The 12,804-nt window shown below is 41.5% G+C and overlaps 1 protein-coding gene across 1 annotated transcript; it reads left to right on the top strand.

Annotated features, from left to right (window-relative positions):
- Positions 1 to 6,150: 6,150 nt before the first annotated feature.
- Positions 6,151 to 11,595, top strand: LOC119729118 (GTP:AMP phosphotransferase AK3, mitochondrial-like). Its single transcript, XM_038201632.1, has 5 exons — positions 6,151 to 6,324; positions 8,454 to 8,573; positions 9,327 to 9,499; positions 10,750 to 10,868; positions 11,267 to 11,595. The coding sequence occupies exons 1-5, from the start codon at positions 6,180 to 6,182 to the stop codon at positions 11,364 to 11,366; spliced, it is 657 nt and encodes a 218-aa protein (XP_038057560.1). The 5' UTR covers positions 6,151 to 6,179; the 3' UTR covers positions 11,367 to 11,595.
- Positions 11,596 to 12,804: the final 1,209 nt, after the last annotated feature.

Genomic DNA, 12,804 nt, shown 5'->3' with positions numbered 1-12,804 from the left:
TAAAGTCTGTCATTCTGAAGCACGGTACCGACCACGGGCGTCGATTGGTGGGGAATGGGGGGGGGGACTGATGTCGTTCCCCAACGATTTTCGTCCCTGAATAAAAAATAATGTAGCGTACATTTGATTCTATAGCTCAGAACAGTTGATTTAATGACCCCAAACTCGATAAAAATGTTTGAATGATGATCTTGTGCTAAAACTTTTGCACTCGTCAAAAACTGCCTCAGATCGCACCACATCACACGGCGCCTAGAATCCAACTTTTTCAGGGTCCCTCAAGCGGTCCCCGAACTCCGCGCCGTTTAGGCTTCGCACTCGCACAATTAGTACTGATCAAGATACACATGGACCACCCACACTTTGAGAAGCGAATGACGCCCTCGGGAATTGGTGCCAACAGGCTGTTAGAGCTAGGACCTATACCAGTTTGGCCTGGCCTAATTTGTACAGCCCCCCCCCCCCAACAAAAGTATGTTCTGGATCCGTCCTTGTACCCTCACTCCCATTAGGCCTAATCTATAGCCACAGATTTGTATTAAGTGTTTTTTTTGTAGACAGGGACATTTTCCGATTCTTATTACATGATTTTCCTAGTGTATCCAACTTCAGGCGTTGATTACTCATAACATGATTTTGGGGGACATTCCTCATTTTGCCACATTAGGTCACAAAATGCCCCCTCGAGATGAAAACAAAACTGCCCTCAAACGCGCATGAAAGCATTATGATCGCGTTTAAAAATGATCTCCTCTCTTGTAATGCAAAAGTGCCCCTCAGAAACACAAATACCCCTTGCGCATTAACAAGATTATAAACCTTCTCGAGATGGAAAACTATTCCTCGAAAACACGAATGACCCCTCTCACAATTAAAAAATTGTGCCCCTCTCAAAATGGAAAACTGGCCTGTAAAGAAATAATATAGCTCCTTACGCTTTTAAAAAGGTAATGCAAACATTTTTAAAAGTGTATATCAATGTTGGTAGTAAATTTTGCTCTGGGTAACATGCTTTCCTTGCAATGTGAACTAAAATAGTTTCACAATGTTCTCCTTTTTCACACCGACGCGTAGGTGCCTTTTTTCTGAGCAAATGCCTCGTTTTGGTGATGCCCCAGTTTTAAAATAGTTCCACCGCAGCTGATTGGCGTATCACATGTGCAGGTGTTAGTAAAAATTATACTCGCTTGTTCAGTACTTATACACAATACGACCCCGATTTAGATTGTTCAGTCGCCAAAGGTATATGGATTTGCTTTGGTTCATCTGAAAGGTATTTTTATGACCATAGACTTGAGTCAAGGCGTATGGCAACCCGGACACGAAAAAAAAAGACCATGCGAGTGGACGTGGCAGGCTCGTTGGCTCCATGCGCCGTCATCAGGGGCGTAATTCCCGGGGTGGGGTGGGGAAGGGGTATATACCCCACACTTTTTGACCGCGGGGATGGGCTATTGAATCAACCCCCACTTTTTTATTGAGAAGTTAATGAGGATTTTGAGGTATTTTCCGGACGTCCCAGCACTGAAATAAATGTATTCAATAGCGCTGGAATGTCGAGAAAGAAGTACAAAAGCTTTTAAAAATGTAAGCGCGAGTATACATAAAGAGCGTCCCAGTATTATGTGGTGTCCCGGCAATTCGGGAGTTTCATGTGCCACCAAGAGTTTGCCACGGAGAGTTCATTTTTCCTAGTGCATTGTGAGAGATGGTCAACAAATGAAGACTTGGCCATCGCAACAAAGTTTTATTTTCTTTATTTTCTATCGGAGGACAATTGCAAGAATAATTAATTTGTTATACCGAGAGCTTGTGCTGTAATCGTTCGAAATTAATTTTTAAAATTGCTCGAAAATACAAAATTCCTTCCAGCTATAATGTTTTTATTTCATTGTCGCAAAACTGCACGTACATGCTCAGTACCTTTGCGCATTCCTTGTTCAGGCTTGTTCCCTGATCCCAGACTGGAGGGGGGGGGGTCTTTAAATCCTATAATGGATTTTTGTATTTTTTTTTTTTGTATTTTTTTTTTTTATATGCACAGCTGTAGCTGTCAACCCCCGTATATGGAGCGACTTCGCCCGGCAGCTTGTGCCGACACGACCGTAAGAATGTACAATCTTTTGGCATGGGTTTCAGAAACGGATTTTAGCTTCCCGGAGTTTTGAGCAGCGGTGTTTATTGTTTACATTCTCCACTTTGTTCTTATTCCCTCTTCCTTTCCCCTTCCTTCTCCATTCTTCGGAACACTGGTGCCTAGGGCCTACGAAACACTTAATCCGGGCCTAGTTGAGTGCTGACGTTTAAGCTTCTGTATACTTTATGCTCTCCGTTTTACGTTTTGGCTGTTGAAAGGTTGAAGGAAAACCCAACAAGGTGATGCAATGGCTATTTCCCCAGTGAAAAAAAGTTGGAAATATATCCTCTCCAGTCCCCCCCCCCCTCACGCGTCCTTCCCGAAATGTAACTTGCACTGCAGCACAAAAATGATCATGCACCCATTGATGACAATCCTGTTTTGTTCATGTTTTCTTAAATATCCCTTAAAGCTATATTGCCTTATGTCTGGTTGTTTTCAGTATGTTTTACCTAAACATGTCCCAAGAAAGTTTCTACTAACCATTTTCAATTAAAACAATGGATCTCAGTGATGCATGATGATAGGAAAACATCCAAGATATCAATCAAAAGCTTACAGCCACTAGTTTTAAACATACATGCAAGACGAAACCATAGTTATAGTCATTAAGTTCAAAGCTTGATCAATTCGCTTTGTTTGTTGGTTACCTTTTGGGAAACCCTGTAGATAAAGGCTCATACGATAAACATCAATCAGATAAGTATTAATTTGCGGAAGCAGACCACAGAAAACTTGTAAAAATATGGCCAAACTTCTTCGTGCTATTTAACGTAGGTGTTGTGTGAACTGAACTGTGCTGCCGCTAGGAATTCCATTCATTTAAACTTTTATGTCGTGATGCATTGTTCTTGTTTTTCGAGTCGGAGCTTCCGTGTTGTGCGCACTTAAGTATGACTGGTGCCTGCTATCCTTGAAAAAAAGAACACTTGTCACTTGTTTCTGTTAATTTTTTCTTTGATGCCGAGCCGGGGGGGGGACTGCACAACTATCGTTGCCAGCAGCGCCACGTCGATTTCGGGAACATGAACTTTGACCCAAACATAATTAACTGACTGTTATCATAAGTTGGAGTCGAAAAGTTGAACAAAAGCCAATTTTCCGGGTTGATTTCACTGCTCTTTGGTTGAGTATTCTGACAATGCCATTTTTTGCCCCAGCTTTGTCTATAAGTAGCGTAGGAAGCGGTCTCGTCCTTGGAGCCTTCACGATCCGTACTTTTGTACTTTTGTCTTCATTTTCCCTTTTTTTGGCAGTGGTTACTTTCCTCGCGTTCTACTGCTATGGCCCGGCGCCCGATTCGATTCCTGCCCGGAAAACATGTGGATAGGTTTTACAGTTTTGGTTTTACCCAGAATATCCTGGGATTTCCCCTCCCCCCCCCCCACCTCTAAAATAATAATAATAATAACAATAATAATAATAACTTATACAGCGCACGTATCTACCAACAATTAGGTACTCAAGGCGCTGGAAATTATGTATATTATTAAAGAAAGGTAAATAAAGTTTATGAGAAACATGAGACCCATAATGTAGCACCTTATAAGGGTTTACAAGGTGCTGCGGCGCATATTGCAGCCACTGCCAGAAACACCGGGGCAAACCCCTTCTCTTAGCGATAAGTGTTCTTTAACGTGCATTACACAAACACACGGGACCCACGGCTTCACGTCCCATCCGAAGGACGAAGCAATAATGGTAAAGTGCCTTGCTCAAGAGCACAAGAACCATGTTCCCACGGTCAGGATTCGAACCCATGTACCACGGTACACGAGTCGAACACCGTAACCATTGGACCACAGCACCCCACAAAGTTATTCTCATTGTCACCTCTCTACAGGTTTCTTCAGGGTTTTGTACATTACCGGATATCGTTATTGGTGCTAAGATCATAATCGTTAAACACGGATCAAATGATGGATTTGAATTAAAAAAAAAAACAGCCTGATAATTGTCAAATTCTCCCCCCAATTAACACCGGTCTGATGTCGTCATGTTTCTGAAACCTTGTAAAGTCATTTGTGGTTGTGTAAAGAATATCTAGGTGCAATTTGGTAAAATTGTGACAATTTGATTAAAATTGTTTATTTTTTTGTGTTTGACATAGCTATAAAGCACTTCCATAATTTGTTTGTTTGTAGTAAGTTGCTTCCATTATCAAGTTATATTCAATTATTAACTGCACTTCCGGTAACACCGGAAGTAAAGGTCAAACAGCTTTGTGCCTGGGAATCCAATATATTGCCCGAGGCACTGTCAAACCGATCACCAACAGTAAAAAGGTACTACAGTCATTTAGAAAGTTATAATTCAAAGTAATTATTCCTATATTGACCTTAAATCGCTATTACTTTGATATCTGATGGTGTCATGATGAAGCCATAAAATTTATAACACCTTCGGATTGAGGTCCCAGTTCACACCAGGTTTTATGATCACCCGTCAACCGCTTGGAAGAAATTTTGGTTTGTTTTGATTTGAGGCTCATTTCTATATTTTGAATTCATATAAACTAGCCCCGGAAGGAAAGGTCTAGTCAGACGACTTTGACTGCGTTTATCAAAAATGTTAAACAAGGTATGGTCTATCCCAAAGTATGAATAGTTCATTGTGTTCATGAGTTATATCACTTGTAATTTTGATACCTGATTACGTCATCGTGACATCAGAGTAATATGTACACCTTGGGAGCAGGTTTGATATAATGGACAAAGTTTTAAGTGTATACCATTAAAGGTTTAGAAGAAAATCGCGGAGAATTATTATTGTCCAGAAAAAAAATAGGAAGAAAATTGATTGGGACAGCTTCTTTGGAAACCCCTTCCATTGGTAGTTTTCTTTTTTTTTTCAGACAGATCGAGTAATCGAGGATATTTGTTGCCACCTTTATTCACTTTTAGCCTGGTTACTGTAAATAAATCAGAAGGAACTTTTCTGGATAATCCTACGTGGCTTTAACAAGTAATCATCTGATGAAACTAATACAACACTTTTTACGGTACTTACAGTAAGCACTGCCGCTGATCCGAGCTGAATTTGGCTTGCGCTTGATGTTTGAGAGTCAGACGATCAACCCAGCTCACAGACTCGGAGAGGACAGAAAAATCACTCCACTTCCGATCGTCGCTTGAGGGCAACTGAATTCCCAACAACGATGGGGAGTGTTCGTACCAACCGCAAAAATCATCCGACCGGATCGATATTAGAGGCAGGTGACGTTATGCGATATTTGTGTTGGTTCGGATCGGCAAAGTTGTTCATGTGGGCGGCCGGGGCTGTGGTCCAATGGTTATGGTGTTTGACTCGTGCGGCCGTGATACATAGGTTGGAATCCTGACAGGGAACCTGGCCCTTGTGCTCTTGAGCAAGGCACTTTACCATAATTGCTTGTTCTTCGAAGGGGACGTAAGGCCGTGGGGCACGGTGTTGTGTGGAATGTGCACGTCTAAGAACCCGGTAACATTATCGCTAAGCTTAGAGAAGGGGTGTGCCGCAGCACGTTGTATACCCTTTATAAATTTCTACATAATGGTTCTCACATTTTCTCATTAATTTCATTTACCTTTGGTTAATATATATATAATAGTCCAGCGCCCTGAGTACCTAACTGTTGGTAGATAGTGCGCTATTAAGTGGTTCTTCAGCATCGCGCACGTCCAGTAAGATTGGTCACTTATATAAATTGCACAGCGCCCTCTGTATTCTTCATAACAAAACACTTTGACACCCAAAAAAGTTTATCATTAAAGAATTTAAAGTGGTCACTTTGCTTTAACTGTGGATATCTGCGAGGAAAAGTACTTTTTTTAATTGTTTGCTTATGAAAATGGTTAAGTTCGTGTACAAATTATTTTTATAGAAGGAAAAGATGAGCATTATTATCATGATGTTCAATCATCTGCCCAATTCCTTAACCAACAATGAGGGCGCTGTGCGAGCGAAGAGTTTTGGCAAGGCTACACGGTACACGAAACCTTTCGTAGATCATGTCAATTGATTATTGTACTGACTTGAGCCTAAATTACAACATTTAATCGCCATGATAAGCAAAGTGTTCCGTGCCATCATAATGGGGCCCCCAGGGTCCGGTAAAGGGACCATCTCCTCCAGGATCGTGAGAGACTTTAAGCTGAATCACTTGTCTAGCGGCGACCTGCTCAGGGCACAGGTGCGAAGTCAAACAGGTGAATTGAACGATCCCTGATTGAACATGTGTTGAAAGCTAAGGCGATATTACTAGTATAGTCGTGTTCCCTAACGTGGCGCACTTCGAAGCTTACCCAACTTTCCTCGTGTAGTGTCGCCAAACCTCTTTGTTGATAAACCTCAAATTCATGCAGTGAAATGCTGGTACTTTTACCTTATCAATGCTTGCTATTTAACCTCTGTGAACAATTTCGGTTTCATAAAATTTAAGCCGAAATTGAAAAACGGTGGCGTCCGGAAATTGGGCACAATTTTGCGGAGTGTTCCCTAACGTGGCGCACTTAAATAAATCTCGGAAAATTCCAAATTAACATTTAAGAATTTCTGAAAACTTGATAATTCTGATAAATCATTATTATCTCTACTTACATACCCAGCCAGATGTTTGTCACAAAATTATTTTCTTATTTTTCGGGGCATTTTCAAAGGGTTCACTTTGCACTTGGAAATAAAATTGGAAAATCACGCCAAAATAAGTTTTTCTTTTAACTTTGTAGCGGGTAAATAAATTCACGATTTATGAACGGAAGTGTTTATAACTTGATGAAATTTCACTTTCTGTAAAATTTCAGTTAAAACTTGTGCTCTAGCTAGGCGCTACAGGCAAAAAATCAAAGTGCGCCACGTTAGGGGCCGCGCCACGTTAGGGTACATCAACAATACGAATCGCCTTTTTTAACATTGAGACATGGTTGCCGATAGAAGTTGCGCGACCATGTCCAAAAGTTAAAAGAGGCGATTTGTAGAGTCCTAGTTAGTCGGACTAGCACTGCATAAAGGAAAAAATAGTGTTTTCTAGGTGAGTTTTGGCTTGTTATTTAAACGAAAATTAAGAATAATAATAAGTAGGCCTATTTAGTAATAATAATTCGGGAGGCTAATCATCCTTACTGGCAGCTGAGACGCTGAATTGCAAAGGAAGCGGCTACAATGTGATCGGGCCGATGGCACGTAAAGGTGCCTATGGCCGGCTGCCGGCCACATCGACCCATATATGACCATGGAGCACAGCCTAAGATCGAAAGTGTTTGATTTTTCCAGAGGGAGGAAAATCGGTGGGTCCAGAGGAAAATCCTTGTGGCACAGGAGAGAACCAACGCACAACTCTACTCACATGTGATCCACGGCCGGGCCAGGATCCGCAGCCAGGATTCGAACCGTGGTCACCTTGGTGAGAGGCGAGTGCTTTACGCACAAGCCACCCATGCCACCCAAATCATCATTCGAACTAGACCCTTGAACGTGGCGTTGTATACAACGCCAAGCTGTTGTGTATTTTAGAACCAAGCGAAATCGATCCGCCATACATACATTGTAATTCCGTATGGATGTTGAGTACTCACCTAGAAATCTAAATTTGCCCGTCCGATTGTTCAGGCTGTGTAATTTCGACGAAATTTGCCATCAATAAAAACCCATACGACGTAGAAATAGATTTTAACCTGACAAGTGACCCTGACAAATGACCCCGGACGAGTACCCGAGTCATTTGCGTGCAAAATTATCGGAGCCCTCTGAGCTACCCGTCTGCTTCCTGTCGCTTGGACAGATTGACGGCTGTTTCATGTCGCAACCCCGAAAAAAACCCGCAGAAGATTGGCTGCTCGGCTCATCGCGGTGCGGTGAGAGAGGAAAACACTTGAAACTTGTCTAAAACGATGTCTCTTTTAGCTGCGACAGTAAACAGCCGTCGAATCATACGAAACAGGACGGTACAATAAAACGCAATGCGCATGCGTCAGTTGGGAGAAAGTGGCAGCTAGCAGGACTTCATGAACCGGGGCCAGAATTTTCTCAAATTTCGTCAAATGCAAGTTTTGATGTACAAACAGATTTCAAGACAGCTTCATATGTGAGTACTTATTACATGGGCAAAATAACGTCCAGTGTGTGTAACGGAGAGAGTCAGAGGGACAATTTCGCCAGGTTCAAAAATACACAACAGCGTGGCGTAGTTTACAAGCCACGTTCATGAGGCTACATTTGACCCAAAACTAAAATTCCGTACATCTACGTTGTACTTACATTACCTACCCTGCCATGCAATTGGAAGCAGAAACCTGGTACATAATTGTAACCAAATGTTTTCCCCCTTGTTTTTGTGCAGCTGCTGGTTTAAAGGCAAAAGAGTATATAGAGCGAGGAGCTTTGGTACCAGACCGGTTAATGGTGGACCTAATACTGGATGAACTGAAAGGATTATCATCCACAGACTGGCTCCTTGATGGTAATGTGTTTTATCATTCAATGCTTTACATATCAAACATCCTCCAAAATTTCCTTTTCAAAATGAGAGATTTTGCAGGATTGAGGCTATGCCACATGTTTTTGTAATTCTTTTGGCATGGTTGATTGATGCAGTACTGAAGCGGTGTTTGACTGGTTGTTTCAGGTGCCAGTCTATTTTCTTGTATTGCATGTTTTCAATACCTTAAAGCTATAGTCCATCATTTGCAGCCATCCGAAAAGTAACTGGTGTAATTATTGTTGAAAAACATACTTGGTTGAAAGATAGTAAGGGGACTAAACTCCCTGTGAAATTATTCTTTCTGGCAAGCTGTCATTTTGCAGTAATCAACGAAAGAAGGCCTTTCCAACGGTGCATCTTAAGACGCACCGTAGGAACATTTAAATTAGTAGTTTGTTTTGTTATTCGGCGAAGCGCGCGCAAGCATTGGCACGACGCACACGCGCGCGAGGTTGCTATAATTCGTCGGATCAGTGCGCGACATCGCGTATAGCTGCAATTACAAAACAATTCAAAACATGATTCAGTAACTTTTGATTTGAAATTGAGATCTTAGAATGCTGTTTTTCTCGGAATGTACAGCTGAAGCTTAGCTGAAACTTCATCAGGTTAGTTGCTCAGTATCCTTTATTAGATTTTGAACGCTTTTGTTGCTTCAAACGAACAAAATGCACTAATTACAAATGATGGACTATAGCTTTAAGGTTTTGCGGGATTGTCGCCCTCGTTCAGGTTTTCCACGCACCGTTGAGCAGGCCAAAGCTTTAGCCGATGACGTGGCAGTCGACACTGTCATCAACCTCGATGTCCCTTTTGACGTCATTGTCAGTCGACTGGAGGGACGATGGGTGCATGCAGCCAGTGGAAGGGTGTATAACTTGGAATGGAACCCACCGAAGGAACAAGTAAGGTTTGAGTTCCTGAAATGTTCATTTCAGTGGATTGGTAGGGGGGGGGGGGGTGTTAATAGTTTGAGTATGTGTGTGGGTATGGTGTAAATCGAGGACACACACATGCAACATCATCGATGAATTGAGGACAGGAACCTGATCGAGGACGACCTCGATTAGAAAATGTGTACAAAACCAATGAGAGCTGTTGCAAAAAAGTATATTAACAAAGGAAAAGGAAGAGGAACAATAGAAAATCCTCGATTTACACCATAAACAAACGTGAGCATGTAAACACCGGCAAATGTGGACCTCGGACAAAAGGGTTAGGGCACAAACAATATGTCCACGATTGACCGAACGTCCTCGATTGAAATTTGAGTACAAAACCGATGAGAGCTGTTGTTTTGAGTACAAACAAAGAAATGAGGATTAGGGACAATAGGGGATCCACGATTGCTGGTGTCTACGAAGATGTGTGTGTTGGGGGGGGGGGTTACTTACAAAGTTTCTCATAGCCTTGGTCAATGCTCTCGTCGTTATTCGTCCCGTACGCGATCAATCGTCGGCATATCTCACGCGCTATGCACATGTATGTAAAAATACAGCGCGAACAGCGACCTCATGCGGCCACTATTTTTTTATGCAAATCAGTTGAGGACGATCTCGAGCCTTGGTTCAATCGTCGGCAAAAGCTTATGTTTTTCTTCGTTTTGCGCTGGATTTCTAGCGCACGACCTCGTATGCGAATACAGATAAGTGTAGGCGGGGCTAATATGTAGAGTGTCCAATCACACCTTGGTAAATCCGGACGTCATCAAATTATTTGCAGCTATTCGCCTTTTGCGGACGTGACAGGAACCACAGTTTTTGTGCATTGGTGCGTTTACGTGTATGGATTATGTACAGTGCCACGTTTCACTATGCAAGTTTCCACGCAACGATCGACCAATAAGAAAACGACATGTAAGGTCAGCTAAGGCTATTTACATAATAAGCACCACCCCCAAAACCTCACATGGACGATTGAACCAAGGCTCTCGATCGTCCCCAACTGATTTGCATATAAAAATAGTGGCCGCATGAGGTCGCTGTTCGCGCTGTAATTTTACATGCATGTGCATAGCGTGTGAGGATATATGCCGACGATTGACCGCGTACGGGACGAATAACGACGAGAGCATTGACCAAGGCTAAGTTTCTCAAGCCATATGACTCGCCATGTTTGGGTTCAGCATTTGATACCGGTATTTATTTGTTTGCAGGGTAAAGATGACGTAACCGGTGAGCCACTCACTCAGCGAGACGATGACAGGCCAGAGACAGTGTTGGCACGGCTAAAGGCTTACCAGGAAATGACAACACCAGTAACCGACTTCTTCAGGTAGGGAAGATATCAAAACTTTAATACTTGCGTTTCCGTCAACAACTCGATCGAGTAAACAGAGATGCCAGTTTTCGGACTGCAGCCAGAATTCTGAATTTTTCATGTTTTGAAATAAAAAACCTGCGGTATTCCATTCCTTCACATGGGCCATGGGGAATGGGCCATGGGTTGGGACGAATAATTTAATGACACTTGAACAGTGACCCACCAATCAGATGACAGGGATTTATTCAGGTGTTGTATAAAATGTACTACCTATCATTCTGTTGTGTTGTATTGCCTATTTACCTGTATGTTCTATTTTCTGTTGATATTTTAATTGCTCTGTCTTTCCATATATCAGTTTTAGATGACTAATTAGGCAATTTTTTTTTCCTCGTTTCCTTTTCTTTTAGAGAAATGAACTTACTGGAGCAATTTACCGGGACCGAGTCTGACAAGATCTGGCCACACGTTCACAAATTTCTCTCGTCAAAGTTGCCTCCCACAGGGTAAATTTCCTACTTTTTATCCACAAAATCTTCCTCAAATTTTCATATTTTTTCTGGCGGCTCTTTCCAGTTTCTTCCAATGAAACTCGGTTTTCAAAATGACCTTTGAATACATTCATTTGCTTGTTTTATATTTTGAATTATAACACCTCACCCACAGATTCTGTGTCTTGAATGGCCGAGAGCGAGTCACATAATACTTTCTATTTTTGCTATCTTTCTGTGCACGGCCAAAAATACTTTACCCGTAGCAACCAAAGTACTATACCATTAGCAACCAAAGTACTATATCCACGGCATGGTATTTGTGTGCAAATGCATGCTGGTGTGCACGTTGCGCGTAACGCGTTTTGTTCCAAAGAGATCGCGCCGCAGAGTTGGGTTCAAACATTTCGTGAAGGGGTAGTTTGGAAGAGAGAAATACATTTTCCACCAATTTTATATTGAAATTGAAGTTTATTTCAACTGTGTTCAGATTCAAATAATTTAAAATATTTAAACCAAGCAGAATCTGTGGGTGAAGTGTTATGAAACAAATATTGAACGCTTTATCTCGTGGTGAGGTAAAACTAGCCTCCCTCGGTGATCCATGGAGCATTCTATAATAGAATGTCCATGGATCACCTCGGGAGGCTTGTTTTACCACACCACTCGAAGCATTCAATATTTGTATACTATAAAACTCATTCATGTAGTTTTTTTTTAAATCATGTACAAGTATTAAAAAAAAAAATTCAAAATAAATTATAGTTAAATATTTTATTTTTACCAAAATGTACTAACAAATTATGTGGCGCTTAAGTGTCAAAATGAATTTGTCAACCTGTTTTTCAATGAATTATGAAATTATTAAAACAAATTCTGAGTTAAGAAATATTTTGGAGGCTGTGTCTCATATAATTATATTTATTCAGGTAATTGAACAAGCCATCCTGATAATAGTCTAACACAATTCCTGCCTGTTGCCTTTAGCCAGAGTTGTAATAACTCGAGTCAATGACTCGACTCAGGTCCGACTCGAGTCACAATTTTTGGTGACTCGACTCGACTTGAGTCCCTCATCAGAATGACTCGACTCGACTCAAGGAAGGCTAATGAGACTCGAGTCCCAAAAATAAAAGCAAAACTTTGCGATAAATATTTGCGTTGACTTACGCTGGCGCCGGTTTTTGTTCAAGTCAGGTTAGAATGTTCGCGAATAATGTATACATATACATACGTGGTTTGATCAGTGTCCCCATTAGTTGAATGACGATCAGCTGGCACCCCCTTTTTATTTTCATTAACCTTAACTCCCTAGGGGGTGTGCAAAATTATATTAAAATTGGAGGATTCAGGACTGTTAGGGCTATTGAGGCAAATGTGGTGTCGCCACATGTAGTAGCCCAAATGTAAAAATTAAAAAGCCAAAAAATGACTTTCTCTCTTGTGTTTATTTATTG

The sequence above is a fragment of the Patiria miniata genome, unplaced genomic scaffold, assembly GCF_015706575.1.
Source record: "Patiria miniata isolate m_02_andy unplaced genomic scaffold, ASM1570657v1 HiC_scaffold_20, whole genome shotgun sequence".
In the NCBI taxonomy this organism is placed as follows: domain Eukaryota; kingdom Metazoa; phylum Echinodermata; class Asteroidea; order Valvatida; family Asterinidae; genus Patiria; species Patiria miniata.
This window is presented reverse-complemented; position numbering and strand designations above follow the sequence as displayed.